The sequence below is a fragment of the Tachyglossus aculeatus genome, chromosome 23 (genome assembly GCF_015852505.1).
Source record: "Tachyglossus aculeatus isolate mTacAcu1 chromosome 23, mTacAcu1.pri, whole genome shotgun sequence".
Lineage (NCBI taxonomy): Eukaryota > Metazoa > Chordata > Mammalia > Monotremata > Tachyglossidae > Tachyglossus > Tachyglossus aculeatus.
The window spans coordinates 39,592,941-39,612,110 of record NC_052088.1 but is presented as its reverse complement, the minus strand read 5'-3'; the positions used below and the strand labels follow the sequence as shown (position 1 = coordinate 39,612,110).

Here is a 19,170-nt window from a genome sequence, read left to right as displayed (position 1 = left end):
AAAGCTCATGGGTTCAAACCCTGGCTCTTCCAATTGTTGGCTGTGTGACTTTGGACAAGCCGCTTAACTTCTCTGTGCCTCAGTTACCTCATCTGTAAGATGGGGATTAAGATTGTGAGCCCCCCATGGGACAACCTGATCCCCTTGTAACCTCCCCAATGCTTAGAACAGTACTTTGCACATAGTAAGGGCTTAATAAATGCCATCATTATTATTATTATTAATGGGTGGACTGATGACATGATGTTTTCCGGTTCCGCAGAGTGGTCCCAACCCTGCTGCTTCTCGGAGGGTTTGGAACCAGTGGCATCTGAAAGCAGAAGCGCTTCCACCGTGGATAAACTGCTTAATGGAGAAGGTGAGCCCTGATTTGGCCCTTTGGTTTCCACCACTGATCAAGGGCTCTTCTGGAGCAGAGGTCTCAGGCGACTGACCATTTGGACTCTGGTCACGTAGTCTTCTTTCCTGGTAGCCATGGTGGGGGAGTTATTTTCTCAGTTTGGCAGAGACTCCAAAGGCTGTGCTTTCTGGGGGTTCTAAAGCCAAAAATTGTGCTGGGGGTGGTGGTTCGGGGTGGAACTTCTGGCCCAGACTCCACCAATGAGTGCGCATACTCCCTCTCTTCATTTTTCATGTTTTTAGAGCACAAGTAATTAGGCCACATTCATTCATCCATTCATTCAATCGTATTTATTGAGCGCTTACTATGTGCAGAGCACTGTACTAAGCGGTTGGGAAAGTGCAAGTCGGCAACATATAGAGACGGTCCCTACCCAACAACGGGCTTACAGTCTAGAAGGGGGAGACAGACAACAAAACAAAACATAGAGACAGGTATCAAAATCATCAGAACAAATAGAATTAAAGCTAAATGTACACCATTAACAAAATAAATAAAATAGTAAATACATACAGTCATATTTATTGAGCTCTTACTGTGGGCAATGCACTGTACTCAGCACCACAGCCTCTCCAGTCTTGGGGCATAGTAATAATTCTGGAATTTATTAAGCCCTTCCAGAGTACCAAGCACCATGCTAAACGCTGGGTTTGATACAGGAAACAAGATAGATACAAGCTCAGACACAGTCCTTGGGCCCCATAGACCTCACAGTTGAAGAGGTAAGGGAGTGGAAGAATTTTACAGAGGAGGAAACTGAGCGTCATAGAGCGTAAGTGGCATGTCCAAGTTCACCCAGCAGACTGATGCCAGAGGTGGGATTAGAACCCTGGTCTCCCAGTTAATAATAATAATAACAATAATAATAATTATGGTACTTGTTAAGTGCTTATTATTTGTCAAGCGCTGTTCAAAGTGCTGGGGTAGGTATGAATTAATCAGGGTGGACACAGTCCCTGTCCTACATGGGGCTCACACTCTTAATCCACACTTTATGGATGAGGTAAGTGAGGCACAGAGAAGTTAAATGACTTGCCCAGGGTCACACAGCAGAAAAGTGGCAGAACCAGGATTAGATCCCAGGTCCTTCTGATTCCCAGGCCTATGCTCTATCTACTAAGCCACGCCGCTTCTCTAAGCCTCACTGCTTCGCTAGCTCCATGCTACTTTCCCAGGCCCTGTTCTTGTGGGGCTGTTGTGTGCCTGCTTGAGGGACGTGGTGTCCATCAGAGAGCAGCATTAATCTCCCAGAGTTTCAGCTGGAGGACTAGCCTATGCTGGGTGTGCTAGGAAATGGAAGGATTGAGGTCTCAGAGTCCTTCTCTGACACCCTTCCTGAGTAGTGCAGTGGTCAGTGTTGGAGACGGTTCCTGGAGGAGGGAAAATGATCTGGGAAGAACTGCTGACAACGAAGAGGGGCAGAGCACCATTTTTCATAAAGAACCAGGATCCTCTGATCCGGCTTTTTGGGGTTCCCTGTTAGAACAAGAAGGTGCTTGTTAGAGCACAAGTGGACTTTTCAATGGATTTTCTTTTTATGTATTTGGAAATAGGTGATGCATTGTTTACAGGTTTTTGTTAGAGTCATTTTTTTCACCCCAAATCTTCATGAATTCATGTCTTTGAATGTTCCCCTGGGAAGTTTATGCTTCACTCTTTAGAGGTGAACCCAAACTGCAAGTGGCCTCTGAATGCTACATAATGGCCCCTATCCCTCCAACCCACAACCTAGTAATTTCAGAATTTAAGTTGGATACAGGTTGCTCCTTAACATATAAACCTCCCTCTGTCTCCTAGGCCACCCCTTCCTCCCCCACACCATTCCCCGCACATGAGCTCCATGTCAGAGGTAGGGCAAAAGACGCATTTTGGGTTGAAGTTGGGGGAGCTCCTGCTGGCTTAGTATGCAGGAAGTGTAACAATCGGGAAACTTTACTGGAAAATTTTACTTGCAAATTAAGTTCTGTAGACTGATTTATTTCTTAGTTCTAAAGTGGTCAGTTTTTCCCCCTTCCCCTTCTTTCATTAGCACACACTGTAACCACACACAGTCCTTTGTTGACGAACAATTCTGTTGAGGAATACTTAAGAGTATTGTTAAACAGTTTCACTTTGACAGTCCCATTTTATCTTTCCAGACCTTTGGAATTGTTTGCAGGCTGTTTACTAGCTAACAGTTGAGAAAGTTCTGTTTTGATGTACCATCCTGCTTACCAATCACGTTGCAGGAAGTTCGCCTTTTCTGTGGGAAAACGCGGTTTGGCTGCCTCTTTTGTCGGGTCACAATGGTGCGATTGTCCAATGCTTTTGCTGTCATTACCTGTAGGCACATTGGATGGTTGGTGGCGAGCTGAAATGCCCCTCCTGTGGGGCCTGCTTAGGGAGCTATGACTTAGTCGGCGCCGGAGAGGGTTCCCGGGGGCAGCTTGTAGCCGTGCGTCAGGGCGAGGATTGGCCCGACCACCCCCCTTCACCAGCATTTCGACCTCTAGGACGGCCAGTATCATCCGTGACCCCCTTTGAAGCCGGGGCTGGCCTGAGGCGGGACAGGATGCCCAGGGGGCCTGGGGTGGCCCCGAGGCTCCAGGCCACGGCCGACAGTGACGATGTTCCCGGGAGACTGATGGAGGCTCTGTGTTTGGAGGCACCATCCTCATCCCGCCGGCAGTGGACTAGAAAGTGGCAGCGGTGGAAAGGCTCTCGGCCAATATGCGGCCTCCCTGCTTGCCCAGGAGCTGCCGAGAGATGCCCCGGCAGATCTTTTCACAGGAAGTCCCGGAGCTGGGATCTAGATGGTGGAACGAGGTGGTTTTTATTGCCCGCACCCTCAGAGACCTGCGGGGCTCTCTGCCTGCAACCGGGTCACCTTCGGCAGTGGGGAGCCCAGCCTTCAGAGCCTCCTTGTGGCCTACAACTGAGCCCCAGTGGCAACGGTCACTGTTCCTTGTGGGGATCGTCCAAGGTGGACAGCAGCATGCCGTCGGAAAGGCTCTCAGGGGCTCCTTGTGGACCCCAAACTCCCAGAATGGGAGAGCTTGAGTGGAGCTTTGATGCTGCCAGGCGGCATCCAGACGGCGGTCCAGTGGGGGAACTGCCCTTTCTGATAGACGTCCCGTCCACTGGTGGGGCCGGGAGCTCCCTGCAGGAGGAAGTCATCCCGGCCAGTGTCCTGAGGTCAGACGGGTGTCCCTTGGGGGCTATGAGCCAGAGGCTGAGTAAGAGAGATAAGAACAAGTGGAAGAGTCTGAGACGGAAGCGGCAGCGGCAGGAGAGTTGGCTTGAGAAGCAGGTAAGTTTGCTTTGAAATCTGCCATTTGGGACTGGGGCCTTCTGAGACTCTGAGGAGTTTCTTTTGAGAAACTTGAGTCCCGCATGTGCAAAATATAGCAACTGTGATATTTGTTAGGCCCTTACTATATGCTAAGCCTTGTACTAAGCGCTAGGGTAGATACAAGACAAATTGGGTCCTCTGTGGGGCTCGTGGTCTAAGTAGGAGGAATAGTAGGTATTGAATCCCCATTTTTCAGGTGAGGGAAGAGTGGCACAGAAAAGTTAAGTGACTTGCCATAGCTTACAACAGCTCGCAAGTGGCAGAGTCTGGATTAGAACCCAGGTCCTCTGACTCCCATGCTTATGCTGTTTCTACTTGGCCACACTTGCTTCTGGCCTTTCCTGAGGTCAGTCCTTAATTTAAGTCATCATTCCTTCTTTGGTGTACTGGGTAATTTGGAAGTCCATCACCAGTTGGGAGTAGTTGCAATTGTATTTATTGAGTACCCGCTGCTTGCAGCACTCTTCCAAACCCTTGGATAGTACAAGGCAACGAAGTGACACATTCCCTGCCCACAAGGAGCTTTCACTCTATTGGGTAACTCTCTTATATAACTGCCAGGAGAGAGAATATATCCGTCCAGGGAAGAAAGTTGAGAGTTGGTGGAGTCATAGGGGAGGTAGCACAACCCATTAGAGAGCGCAGGGCCAGCATTAGGAGATCCACACCCTAGTTTCAGCTCAGCCATTGGGCTGCTGTGTGACCTCCGGCAAATCACTTAACCACTCTTGGTCTCAATTTCCCCACCTATAAAATGGATATAAAATGCCTGCTCTCCCTCTCTCTTAGTCAGGGGAACAGGAAAGGTGTCTGATTACCTAGTAATTACTCCAGCGCTAAGCCCAAGGCCTGGATCATAGTAAACACTGAATCAGTTGTGTAATTATTGTTATTAATGGGGCAAAAGACTCACTCGGGGATGAAAAGGAGAGAGCCTCATGACTACCGTGATTCATTTTGGTTCAGACTTTCCAGAGAAAGACGTTAAACGGATTCCCGCACGCCGATTGTGATTTTGGAGTTGACTTAGAGGAACCAAATCAAACTGTGGTGACATCCTAGGATGCTGCTTCAGACCTAACTGATAAACTAGAGGAATTAAAAAGGACTCGAATCCATCAGGGGTATAGGGCATCAGCTTAAAATTCCCCAAGGGCCTCCGAGGCGAAGTTGTGAACTCCTGGCTAATCAATCAGTCAGTAGAGTTTATTGAGTGCCAGTTGTATGTGAAGCCCTGTTCTAAGCCAGAAGGTACAACTTATAATTACCAATGGCCCCTGGACCACTGGATTGGAAGCCCCCATGATATCTCCCAGGCATCAATAAGGGACATTCCAGGGACGATCCTAGGGGATATACTTTCCAAGCGCTTAGCAAAGTGCTCTGCACACAGTAAGTGCTCAATAAATACACTGAATGGATGAATGAGATATAGACCAGATATTGTCACTTCTACCCTTGGGAAATCGGTAGGTTCAGCAATCAAATTTAGGATCTGGGATCACATAGAAACTCCACCTGTCATTGGAAAGGCACTGGGAATTCTGTCAGGGGAAACCAGGCCTCACTACTCTGCTGGATAGAGTGATGGGAAAAGGCCTGGGGAGAGGGGAGCCAGTTACCTCAGTAGCCTTTGGCCAGGTCCCGCACCAGAAGTTTTTATAAGATGGAGTCACAGTGGTTTTCATCTGCCTGGGGAAGAAACTGGCTACAAGAATGAGGTAAGCGGAAGGGGATTCATTCATTCAGTTGTATTTATTGAGCACTTACTGTGTGCAGAGCACTGTACTAAGCACTTGGAAAGTACAATTGGGCAACAGATAGAGACAATCCCTACCTAACAACGGACTCACAGTCTGGAAGGATGGGATGGGGGCGGCCACTTCAGGTTGGATAAGGGGATAAAGGACTTACAAAGGAGCCCCGGAAACCATGCTAATCAATCAGTCAATCCTCCAGTGGTATTTATTGAGCAGTTACTGTGTGCTGAGCACTGTGCTAAGCTCTTGGGAGAGTACAATGCTACAGAGTTGGTAGACACGTTCCCTGCCCACACAACAAGCTTTAGTCGAGAGGGGAACTAGTGCGGGTTTTGTTTAGCAGCCTCTTCCCCCTGGAAGAGGTCGTGCACGGGGAGGGCTTCAGTTTGTGTGGGGACACCAAGGCCTTCCCGCGGAGCCGGGCTGGGTGGACGGACAAGACAAACTGCGGGAAACGCCACGGGTCTGGGCTGAGGGGTGGCGGATCAGCAGCGTGGCTCAGTAGAAAGAGCCCGGGCTTTGGAGTCAGAGGTCATGGGTTCGAATCCCGGCTCTGCCACATGTCTGCTGTGTGACCTTGTGCAAGTCACTTCACTTCTCTGAGCCTCAGTTCTCTCAACTGGAAAATGGGAATTAAGACTGTGAGCCCCACGTGTATCCCCCCAGCACTTAGAACAGTACTTTGCACATAGTAAGCGCTTAACAAATGCTATTATTATTATTATTATTATTATTATTATTATCAGCACCGGTGGGAGCTAATGCTGGGGATGGGCTGGGGGAAGAGAGCCTGGGGGCCCACTGGAAAATGGAGGGGAGAACACGGAGTCATCGGTGGTTGGGGTAATAGTGTTTGCTCAACACCACCGGGATGCAAAGCACTGTGAGTACAGTGATTCACACTAAGAAGCAGCGTGGCTCAGTGGAAAGAGCCCGGGCTTTGGAGTCAGAGTTCATGGGTTCAAATCCTGGCTCCACCAATTGTCAGCTGTGTGACATTGGGCAAGTCACTTAACTTCTCTGTGCCTGTTACCTCATCTGTAAAATGGGGATTAAGACTGTGAGCCCCCTGTGGGACAACCTGGTAAACTTGTAGCCTCCCCAGCGCTTAGAACAGTGCTTTGTACCTAGTAAGCGCTTAATAAATGCCATCATTATTATTAAGTGATGTGTTTCTGCCCGCAAATCACTGACTCTCGTGGCTTAGTGGAAAAACAAGGTCTTGGGAGCCAGAGGTCACGGGTTCTAATTCCACCTCTGCCACTTGTCAGCTGTGTGACTTTGGGCAAGTCACTTAACTTCTCTGGGCCTCAGTTACCTTATCTGGAAAATGGGGATCAAGACTGTGAGCCCCACGTGGGACAACCTGATAACCAAACAAGTAGTTGAATCTGCAGTTGTGTAACATTTGTATAAACCTGCTCAGGATGGGGATAATGAGGGCTGGAAGTTGCTGGGAGGTTTGGATGACTGGATTGTTCTTTTACATCGCTGTTCTTTTCACTCTTCTGTGGGTAGCAGGGGCTGAAAGGCCAACCCCGTGCTGGGCCTCATCAGGAAGAGGCTAGAAAGCAAACCAAAAGGTCACGTAATCCACCATTGTCTCCACCCCAAATATCCCTAAATTGGGCTCTGGGGTGCAGTTCTGGAGATGGATGGAGGAGGCTCACCAGGATGGTCAGGCCCTGCAGGACAAAGACTTTGTGCTGTGGAGAGATGGAGGCCGAGAGGGGCAGGGATTGAAGGGAACAGAATCCCCGAGGGTGAAGATAGGGCAAGCACGAGAAACAGCGTGGCCTATGAGGAGCAGCATGGCCTAGTGGAAAGAGCATGGGCCTGGGAAGCAGAAGATCTGGGTTCGAAGTCCGGCTCTGCCATTTGTCTGCTGCATGACCTTGGGCAAGTCACTTAAATGGGAGTTAAGACTGTGAGCCCCACGTGGGACTTGGATTGTGTCCAACCTGATTAACTTGTCACTTAAATGTGTGACCCTGAGCAAGTCACTTCACTTCTCTGGGCCTCAGTTGGCTCATCTGTAAAATGGGGATTAAAACTGCAAGCCTCATCTGGGACATGGACTGTGTCCAACTTGATGAGCTTGTATCTACCCCAGTGCCTAGCACAGAGCCTGACACATAATAAGCGCTTGACAAATACAATTTTTTTTTAAAAAGCTTGGAATTGTTATCCCCCAGGCTTCACCCCAGCAGGATGGAGGGCAGCTGTGACACTTGTTTGAGGGAGGGCAGGTTTAGCACAGTCCAAAGAAATGCCAGTGGGTGGGAAGCAGATGGGATTCGTCCCCCCCATTGGCGGGCAAAAAGTATCAAAGTGTTGTGAAGCAGTGTGGCTTAGTGGAAAGAACATGGGCCCAGGAGTCAGAGGACCTAGGTTCTAATCTTGGCTCCACCAACCGTCTGAAGTGTGACCCTGGGCAAGTCACTTCACTTCCCCGTGTCTGTTTCCTTAACTGTAAAATGGGAATTCAATACCTGTTCCACTTCCTACTTAGACTGTGAGCCCCAATTGGGACAAGGACTGTGTCTGACCTGATTAATTTGCATCTGCCCCAGGGCTTAGAACAGTGCTTGACACATAGTAAGTGCTTAACAAATAATAATAATAATGGTATTAGAGAAGCAGCGTGGCTCAACGGAAAAAGCACGGGCTTGGGAGTCAGAGGTTATGGGTTTAAATCCCAGCTCTGCCAATTGTCAGCTGTGTGACTTTGGGCAAGTCACTTAACTTCTCTGTGCCTCAGTTACCTCATCTGTAAAATAGGTGTCAGGATCGTAGGTGTCAGGATGGCCGAGTGGTCTAAGGCACCAGACTCAAGTTAACACTTCCCTTACTTGGGGCTTCTGGTCTCTGAATGGAGGCGTGGGTTCGAATCCCACTTCTGACACTCCCTTTTCCCCTCGTCCCACTCTCCATCCCCCTCATCTTACCTTCTTCCCTTCCCCACAGCACCTGTATATATGTATATATGTTTGTACATATTTATTACTATATTTATTTATTTTACTTGTATGTATCTATTCTATTTATTTTATTTTGATAGTATGTTTGGTTTTGTTCTCTGTCTCCCCCTTTTAGACTGTGAGCCCACTGTTGGGTAGGGACTGTCTCTATATGTTGCCAACTTGTACTTCCCAAGCGCTTAGTACAGTACTCTGCACATAGTAAGCGCTCAATAAATACGATTGATGATGATGATGATAATAAAAATAATAAGAAGAAAAATAATACGGTATTTGTTCAGCGTTGCTATGTGTTAAGCATTATATTAAGTGCTGGGGTAGCTATAAAATAATCAGGTCCCACATGGAGCTCACATCCTAAGTAGGAGGAGGAGGAGGGAGAATGTGTTTTGAATCCCCATATTTTGCAATGAGGGAACAGAGGCCCATATGTTGCTAACTTGTACTTCCCAAGCTCTTAGTACAGTGCTCTGCACACAGTAAGCGCTCAATAAATACGATTGATGATGATGATGATGTAAAATGGGGATGAAGACTGTGAGTTCCATGTGGGACAATCTGATCACCTTGTATCCTTCCCAGTGCTTAGAACAGTGCTTGGCACATAGTAAGTGCTTAACAGATGCTATTATTATTGTTATTTGTTAAGCAATTACTATGTGCCAAGTACTGCACTATGTGCTGGGATCGATACAAGGTCATCAGGTTGTCCCACATAGGGCTCACCATTGTAAAGCTGGTTGGGGGGCTGGGGAGGGTTGATCCATGGGTGGGTGGCCTACAGTGCCTCATTGGAGGGGAGAGGAGAGTTTAGAGGTATTGGATGGGCCATTCTGAAGCATCAGGATGGGTGTCCAGGAAAGAAATCAGCCTGCAGTTCTTTTGAGCATACTATCAGTTAATCAGATGTATTTATTGAGCACCAACTGTGTGCAGAGCAACATACTAAGCCCTTGGAAGAGCACAGTAGAGTTAGCAGACGTGATTCTTGCCCTCAAGGATTTTTCACTCTAATGGGAAAGACAGATACTAAAATAAATATTTATATTAATGTCTGTCTCCGCTTCTAGACTGTACACTCATTGTGAGCAGAGAGATGTCTACAAACTCTGTATTGTATTCTTCCAAGCACTTAGTACAGTGATCTGCACACAGTAAGCACTCAAATACCACTGAGTCTGAGACAGGGTGCTGGCCTGAAGAGTGCCTTGATATGACCCCTGTAATAATAATAATAATAGCATTTGTTAAGCACTTACTGTGTGCCAAGCACTGTTTTATGCCCTGGGTTAGATACAAGGTAATCAGGTTGTCCCACGTGGGGCTCACAGTCTTAATCCTCATTTTACAGATGAGGTAACTTGAGGCCCAGAGAAGTTAAGTGACCTGCCCAAAGTCACACAGCTGATAAGTGGCGGAGCTGGGATTAGAACCCGTGACCAGCCTGGCAGAGGGCCTTACAAAGAAAATATTTGGATAGTTTTCACTAGAAGATGTGAAAACAACCTCATTGGATGGCTCCAGAGCTGATCGTCCATGGATTAACCCTGCCAGTGCTTCCTCGCCTTCCCTCAGATTTATTGACTCGCCAGGCATTTACTCCCTCATTGTATAGGTCCTTCAAGGAGAAATGCAGTTTAGAAAAACAGACAGTTTGTGGATCCCACGTGTTTCTCAGTAGCAAAGACATTAGCAGATTCATTTTCAAGGATTTCTTTTCTTCCTTACTTGCCGGATTGGGCTGTATGTGGTGCTGGGGAAATAGTTTAAAATGCTGGTGCTTCTTCAAAATGAGGAGAACACAGACTGTTTCTTTGCTCTTTTTCATCTCTCAACCACTCAGTAGTATTTATTGAGCACCTAAATCGTTGGGAGAGCACAATAGAGTTAGAAGATACAGGAGACAGGCTGTGATATCATTTACAGGTAAAAGAGAGAAAAGAAATGGATATGTACATGAGTAAGTGCTTAAATGGTAGGGTATGTAAGTTGATACAAACCAAAGAGCTCTGGATGGGGGGAGAGTGCATAAACTCACTGATAGTCAAGATGTGCTGTGGTGTTAAGTGGGGGACATGAAGCAGGGAGAAGGAAAAACTATCCAGGAAGGACTTCTGGAGGAGATTTAATTCCAGAATAATTTTCAATATGGGGATAAAAGATCTGTTGAATGTGAAAAGGGAGGGAGATAAACGGGGAGGGTTAGAGCAAGGGGTAATAATAATAATAATAGTTATAGTATTTGCTAAGTGCTTACTAGGTGCCAGACACTGTACTAAGTGCTGGGGTGGACACAGGCAAATTCGGTTAGACACAGTCCCTGTCCCACATGGGGCTCACAGTCTTAATCCCCATTTTACAGATGAGGTAACTGAGGTGAAGTGAAATGACTTTCCAAAGGTCACATAGCAGACAAGTGGCAGAGCAAACAAGTGACTCCCAGAACTACGCTATATCTACTGGATCATATTGCTTCCTGCAGTATGGGTGGGAAGCAAGAGAGAAGAGAGCAAAGTTTATTGAGCGCTTATCGTGTGCAAAGCAGTGTGCTAAGTACTTGAGAAAGTACAGTACAACAAGACACATTCCCTGCCCATAACAAGCTCACAGTCTAGAGGGAGAGACAGATATTAATAAACATAAATAAATTACAGATATATACACATGAGTTGTGGGGATGGGAAGGAGATTGAATGAAAGAAGGAAGTCAGGGCGACACAGAAGGGAGTGGGAGAAGAGGACAGTAGGGTTTAGACAGGGAAGGCTTCTTGGAGGAAATGTGCCTTCAATAAGATTAGCATGAGAGGAGCAAAGTGGACAAGCTGGGGTGTAGTGGGAGAAGAGTGGATAAGTCAAGGCAGAAAGCTGATGGCCTGCTTTGAATCCAGTGGTCATGAGTTTCTGCTTGATGAAGCTGACTCAACACCTGGGCATATTTAGCCGACTGCAAAGGAGCCACAGCTGAAATAGAAAGAGAAATCACTTGCACTTGTGTTTATGGAAATCGAGGCCCAGTCGTGATCTGGAACATTCGTCTGGGTCTTACAGTTTGCCATCACTGAACCAGCTTATTCATTTAGGCTTATTCTCTGCTGAGATCACTTGCCACGGGAAATGCGTGGGAAGTGAGTTGGGAGCTGCATTGTTTAGAAGGAATGGGCCTGATCCAAAGGAGACAAACCCAAGTTCATGGCCCAAAGACAAGAGAATATTGACCTGACTTTTCCCCCATCAGAGGCTCCCCCCATCCTTGTCCAATCCCTTCCTGAGGGCAGCCATCCTTCCCTGGGAGTCATGGAAGGGTTACTCCCTGCCTCCTATCCTCCACCCTCAAACCTTCCAGGCTGCTGTGGACCCCGATCCATGTTCAGTTTATGCTCACTTCAGTCATGATTTCAGAGGAGGTTTGGGCTTTCTGAGTTTACGCGCACAAGAAGGAAGCCCTATTTAGTATTCATCAGCAGGTAGGTGCCCAGCAGTCGGTTAGCCTGTAGCACACCATTATTCGTGAATATTCGTTACTCAAGTCGCTCCTTAGAAGGATCAGTCAGGCCAAGCATTGTAACAGTGCGGATCAGTCAGGCCAAGCATTGTAACAGTGCCGTCCTGCCCTCTCCATTGGTTCAGTCGAAAGGGTGTTGTTCTTGGAAACATTGTGGCCTAGTGGAAAGAGCTTGGGAGTGGGAGCGAAGGACCTGAGTTCTGATCTCACCTCTGCCATTGATCTGCTGTGTGACCTTGAACAAGTCACTTAACTGCTCTGTGTCTTAGTTTCCCCATAGGAAAAATGGGGATTTAAACCCTATTTTCTCCTACTGAGACTGTGAGCCCCTTGTGGGACAGGGACTGTGTCCAACAGGATTATCTTGTATCTGTTCAATGCTTAGTACAGCATTTGGCACCAAGTTAGCATTTAAAATGTACCATTAAAAAACAAACCAAAGGAGACCTGGGTTCTAGTCCTAGATCTGCCAGCAGCTGGCTAATTCATTCAATTGTATTTATTGAGCGCTTACTGTGTGCAGAGCACTGTACTAAATGCTTGGGAAGTACAAGTTGGCAACATATAGAGACGGTCCCTACCCAACAACAGGCTCACAGGGTGCTGCCCCTCCACCCAACTCTCTTGTTGAACGCCCTGTGACCCGATAGGCACCAAAGGGGCACCTGATGGGCAGGGGTGAAAAAGTGTGAATGGGGCTGCACAAACCACCAGCATTTGAATCAATTTCTCCACACAATCTCAGTCCTCAAGTATCAGATGGAGGCTTCTCTGTCCTGACAGGAGAGTCTATCAAACAGTTTTCCCAGGACCTTGATCAAGCATTTGTTGAGTGCTTACTGTATGCAGAACACTGTTCTAAAGCACCTGAGACAGTAAATATAACAGAGTTGGCAGACACGTGCCTTGCCCAAAGTGAGCTTTGTCTAGAGAAGCAGAGAAGCAGCATGGCTCAGTGGAAAGAGCAGGGGCTTTGGAGTCAGAGATCATGGGTTCAAATCCCGGCTCCGCTACTTGTTAGCTGTGTGACTTTGGGTAAGTCACTTCTCTGGGCCTTAGTTCCCTCATCTGTAAAATGGGGATTAAGACTGTGAGCCCCCCGTGGGACAACCTCATCACCTTGTAACCTCCCCAGCACTTAGAACAGTGCTTTGCACATAGTAAGCGCTTAATAAATGCTATCATTATAATTATTATTAGAAGGGGAGACAGAGATTACTATAAACTATGGATATGTACCTAAGTACTGTGGGACTGAAGAAGGAATGAAAGTGTAAGAGTTATTCAGAAGGCAGTGGGAGAAAAGGAAATGAGGGCTTAGTTGGGGAAAGTCTTTTGAGTTGCTTTTAAGAAGACTTTGAAGGTGGGGAGAGTGATGGTATGTTGGATAGGAAAGGGGGAGGGAGTTCCAGGCCAGAGGCAAGACGTGAGTGAGAAGTCAGCAGTAAGAAATATGAGACTGAGGTATAGTGAGTAGATTAAAGTGTGTGGTTGGGTTTATCAGGAAATCAGGAAAGTAAGGTAGGAGAGAGCAGGGTGACTGAATGTTTTAAATACGTTGACCTCAATTCATCATCGTCATCATCATCAATAGTATTTATTGAGCGCTTACTGTGTGCAGAGCACTGTACTAAGCACTTGGGAAGTACAAGTTGGCAACATATAGAGACGGTCCCTACCCAACAGTGGGCTCACAGTCTAAAAGGGGGAGACAGAGAACAAAACCAAACATACTAACAAAATAAAATAAAGAGAATAGATATGTACAAGTAAAACAAATAAATAGAGTAATAAATATGTACAAACATATATACATATATACACGTGCTGTGGGGAAGGGAAGGAGGTAAGATGGGGGTGATGGAGAGGGGGAGGAGGGGGAGAGGAAGGAAGGGCTCAGTCTGGGAAGGCCTCCTGGAGTAGGTGAGCTCTCAGTAGGGCCTTGAAGGGAGGAAGAGAGCTAGCTTGGCGGGTGGGCAGAGGGAGGGCATTCCAGGCCCGGGGGATGACATGGACCAATTGACAATGATGATCATGATGATGGCATTTATTAAGCGCTTACTATGTGCAAAGCACCGTTCTAAGCACTGGGGAGGTTACAAGGTGATCAGGTTGTCCCATCGGGGGTTCACAGTCTTAATCCGCATTTTACAGATGAGGTAACTGAGGCCCAGAGAATTGAAATGACTTGCCCAAAGTCACACAGCTGACAATTGGTGGAGCTGGGATTTGAACCTATGACCTCTGACTCCTCCAGGAGGCCTTCCCCCACTGAGCTCCCTCCTTCCTCTCCCCCTCCTTCTCCTCTCCATCCCCCCCGCCTTACCTCCTTCCCCTCCCCACAGCACCTGTATATATGTATATATGTTTGTATGTATTTATTACTCTATTTACTTATTTTATTTGTACATATTTATTCTATTTATTTTATTTTGTTAATATGTTTTGTTTTGTTCTCCATCTCCCCCTTCTAGACTGTGAGCCCACTGTTGGGTAGGGACCATCTCTATATGTTGCCAACTTGTACTTCCCATGCTCTTAGTACAGTGCTCTGCACACAGTAAGCGCTCAATAAAGACGATTGAATGAATGAATGACTCCAAAGACCTCTGGCTCTTTCCACCGAGCCACCTGCTTCTCTAATTGGTCATCATATTAATTAAGTACTTAAATTAAGCGTTGAGTAAGCCCAGGTGAAACAAACAGTGCAGACACCGACTTGGAGCCAGCCAGGATGCTTCCAAGACTGTAAGAGTGGTGAAGTTTGGACAACAATCCCAGCTCATTTCTTATGTCCAGCTTCTCACTGGAGGTATGTAATAATAATGATGGCATTTATTAAGCGCTTACAATGTGCAAAGGACTGTTCTAAGCGCTGGGTAGGTTACAAGGTGATCACAGGGGGTTCACAGTCAATCCTCATTTTGCAGATGAGGTAAGTGAGGCACAGAGAAGTGAAGTGACTCACCCAAAGTCACACAGCTGATAATTGGTGGAGGCAGGATTTGAACCCATGACCTCTGACTCCAAAGCCCGGGCTCTTTTCCACGAGCCACGTTGCTTCTCTAACTCTCTTTGTAAACAGCAGAGGGCGACAGCTTACCTTCAGCTGCAGCACGCAGGGAGCAGTGTATTTTTAGGCTCAGGACAGAGCCAGAGTGACAGTATTGCCATCGATCGAATTGGGATTTTAAGAGAATTTTAATCTGAGAGAATTTTTAAGAGAATGTTAATGGGGGATTTTAAGAGAACGTTGATTTGAGAGAGTTTTGAAGAGAATTTAAAGTTGGGATTTTAAGAGAAGCAGCGCGGCTCGGTGGAAAGAGCCCGGGCTTTGGAGTCAGAGGTCAGGGGTTCAAATCCCGGCTCCAATTGTCAGCTGTGTGACTTTAGGCAAGTCACTTAACTTCTCTGGGCCTCAGTTACCTCATCTGTAAAATGGGGATTGAGACTGGAGCCCCCCATGGGACAACCTGATCACCTTGTAACCTCCCCAGCGCTTAGAACAGTGCTTTGCACATAGTAAGCACTTAATAAATGCCATTATTATTATTAATAGCAGTGGCCCCTACCCCTGTAGCCATCAGCCAATAACCTACTAGTGTTTCTGCATGACTCTTTTTGGGTGGGGGGATTCATTTATTCCGATGACGTGACACCTGTCCACGTTTTATTTTGTTGTCCCGTCTCCCCCTTCTAGACTGTGAGCCCGTTGTTGGGTAGGGACCGTCTCAGTATGTTACCAACTTGTACTTCCCGAGCACTTAGTACAGTGCTCTGCACACAGTAAGCGCTCAATAGATATGACTGAATGAATGATTTGAATGAATTTGGCCTTCCCTGGAAGGAAATCCACTCCACCCTCCGTCCTGGCCGAGAGGGGTCAGCGCAATGATGGACTTCGGACCTCCAGCCGCAGGGTTGGCGTTTGATTTCCTGAAATTAAATCACACCCGTGGGGAACTGGAAGATCTGCCGGGGTTCAAGAGAAGCTCTCCAGATCCCAGAGTGTGGAATGTTCCCCTGGAGTCTCAAAGCAGAGCACACCTTTCAGTCAGTAAGTTATTATATTGATTAGAACCATTGGGCTGTGTTGGAGAAAATTACATCAGACACGGTCCCTGTGCCATCCAGGGCTCTCAGTCCTTGAGAGGGTATCTTCTCCACATTTTACAAGTGAGGAACCTGAAGCTCAAATACGTTAATCAGTCAATTAGACAATTGTATTTATTGAGCGCTTACTGTTTTGTAGAGCAGTGTATTAAGCAGTTGGGAGAATACAATATCACAATGTAACAGACATGTTCCCTAACCACACGAATTTACAGTCTAGAGAGGATACACATTAAAATAAATAAATTACAGATATATACACAAGTGCTGTGGGGCTGGGAGGGAGGATGACTAAAGGGAGCAAATCAGGGTGATGCAGAAGGGAATGGGAGAAGAGGAAAGGAGGGGTTAGTTTGGGAAGGCCTCTTGGAAGAGATGTGCCTTCAGTAAAGCTTTGAAAGTGGGGAGAGTAATTGTCTGTCTGCTTTGAAGAGGGGAGGGAATTCCAGGCCAGTGGCAGGACTTAGGCAAGAGGTCAGTGGTGAGAAAGAAGAGATCGAGGTACAGTGAGTAGGTTAGCATTAGAAGAGCTACGAGTGCAGGCTGGATTGTAGTAGGAGAGTAGTGAAGTGAGGTAGGAAGGGGCAAGGCAATTGAATAAGGTGGGTGGTAAAGAGTTTTTGTTTGAAGTGGAGGTGAATGGACAACCACTGGGGGTTCTTGAGGAGCGGAGAAACGTGGACTGAACATTTATGTAGAAAAATGATCCGGGCAGCAAAGTGAAGTATGGACTGGAGTAGGGCAAGACACGAGGCTGGGACGTCAGCAACGAGGCCGATGCTGTGATCAAGGTGAGATAGGATGCTTGTCTGAGGTCATCCGACAGGTTGATGATGGCAACTGGTGACGGACATGTTTCTGTCCTCCAATGCTCTAGATTTCTGGCAATTCCTGAGGTGGCATTGTCGCAGGGAAGAGCAGTGGTCCCGGGCCCCAAGGGCTGCATGTTCTATTTTGGTTTTGTGGGCACCCACCATGGAGGTTGGAGGGTGAGACTGAAAGTCACCAGGGAGGAGGTGATTGTAATTACCTTGGAGCAGTGTGGTAATTATAGCAGACACATCGGGGTGGATTCAGTTCCTTGGTGGTGGCTCCCAGCTCCCAGGAATTGAAATGGGAATTTGGGTGGGTGGCCAAGACATGGAGGTGGTTCCCTTCAGAGGGCTTGTTGGGTATGGAGTGGTCTACAGAGAACTCTGGGAAGCCAATGCCAGGTTACATTGGAGACCAAGAAACAGTGATTGTTCAAGAGAAACCCAGGGGATCAGATTATCATCATGGATTCGGACATAAGTCCCTTGGTCCTTGTCCTCCTCACCCTCATCTTCCTCCTCCAATTTTTCCTCCTCCCCTTCAGCTCTGGTACAAGATAAACTTCAGGAGTCTGGTGGCTCCAGATATAAGCAGGCATTCCAAAGTCGGGTTATTTGTTTACTAAATTCCATAGTCATGTGATTTTTACCACTTCTAGCATCAGCCTCAAGAGGAATACCTTCAGTTTTTCAACTCCTAAAATCTCCCAAGACAGGCTATTTTCCTACTGGGAAGGCATATTCCCGGGTGGGCTTTCCAGTAACCTGTGTTAGGTGACCTGGATTCTGTCACCAGAAGAGTGGGTAGTCCTGGTTGGAGTTTGGCACTTTTTGGGAAGGTCACTTTTTTTATTTATGCTTAAGAGGTCTGATGATCTACTTGGACATTTCTGAGTTAATTTGAAAAACTCTTTCTGTTTGGAGGACAAGTTATGATTTGCAGCACTTTGTACCAAGCACTGTGCTCCATCATCATCATCATCATCAATCGTATTTATTGAGCGCTTACTATGTGCAGAGCACTGTACTAAGCGCTTGGGAAGTACAAATTGGCAACACATAGAGACAGTCCCTACCCAACAGTGGGCTCACAGTCTAAAAGGGGGAGACAGAGAACAAAACCAAACATACTAACAAAATAAAATAAATATGCTGGGATACATATGGATACATATCCATGCTGGGATACATGCCAAATAATCAGTGCAGAGTCCATCTCTGTCCTATCCAGGGCTCACCATCTAAGAGGGATGGAGAAGAGACCTGGGCTGTGTCCAACATGCCCGTTGTTGGTTAGGGACCGTCTCTGTTGCCGACTTGTACTTCCCAAGCGCTTAGTACAGTGCTCTGCACGCAGTAAGCGCTCAATAAATACGATTGATTGAATGAATGAATGATAAACTTGTATTTACACCAGTGCTTAGTACAGTGCTTGTCACATAGTAAGCAGTTAACAAATACCATCAAACAAAATAGGAGTTAACAACCCTTCTGGGCCTCAGTTTCTCCACTGCAAATAGGGATAAGCGACTTGCCCCGGGTCTCACAATAGGCCAGTGGTAGAGCTGGGACTAGGATCGGGTTTTCTGACTCTAATCCCACACACAGTGAAAGAAGAACATTATTTTTTTTATTCATTAAATATTTTTATTCCTGCTAATGCAGAATCAAGTTGTACAAAAGAGTAAGGAACCCTTGTGCTTCTAATAACAATAATAATAATTGCAGAATTTAAGTACTTGCCCTATCCTAAGTGCTGAGGTGGATACAAGATATCCAGGTTGTACATCGTCCCTGCCCCACATGGGGCTCACAGTCTAGGTAGACGGGAGTAGGAGTGTAGAGTCCTGAGCCCAGAGCTCAGTGCTCTGCTCCAGCCAGCGCCCAATAAATGCTATTGTTTGATTCTCTGTGATTGCGGAGGACACTTAAATGTGTTCCCAAGAAATTTGCTCTTTCTGTCAAGAAGCCCCAAATTGACCTTGAGCTGTTAGAGTGATATCACCCCCACCGCCCCTGCCCAATATACTGTTGCTATGGTTACAAAGTAGTTGCTGTTCTTGTTCCAGTTAGTTCAAGGACGCGGACTGTTGGGACTCTCATCACTCATCCTTCTTAAGCCGCCTCCAAGGTTCACCGCATTCATTCATTCATTCATTTGGTTGATCAGTCAATGAGCATTTGCTGTGCGCAAAGCACTTTACTATGTGCTTGGGAAAGCACGATGCAAGAGAGTTGGTAGACCCAAGGCTGGGCTTGGAGTGTCCACTT

The 19,170-nt window shown here is 46.9% G+C and overlaps 1 protein-coding gene and 1 non-coding gene across 2 annotated transcripts in view; both read left to right on the top strand.

Annotated features, from left to right (window-relative positions):
* The first annotated feature begins 333 nt into the window (after positions 1-333).
* RNF180 (ring finger protein 180) overlaps positions 334-19,170 on the top strand; it is a 53,359-nt gene continuing 34,522 nt past the window's right edge. Inside the window, exons 1-2 of the mRNA XM_038765742.1 lie at positions 334-358; positions 2,727-3,689. Of these exons, the coding sequence (XP_038621670.1) occupies positions 350-358; positions 2,727-3,689 (972 nt within the window). The 5' untranslated portion in view covers positions 334-349. The remainder of the gene's footprint in view (positions 359-2,726; positions 3,690-19,170) is intronic.
* On the top strand, positions 8,290-8,396 carry TRNAL-CAA. The gene is made up of 2 exons: positions 8,290-8,327; positions 8,351-8,396. It is a non-coding gene; the product is annotated as a tRNA-Leu (tRNA).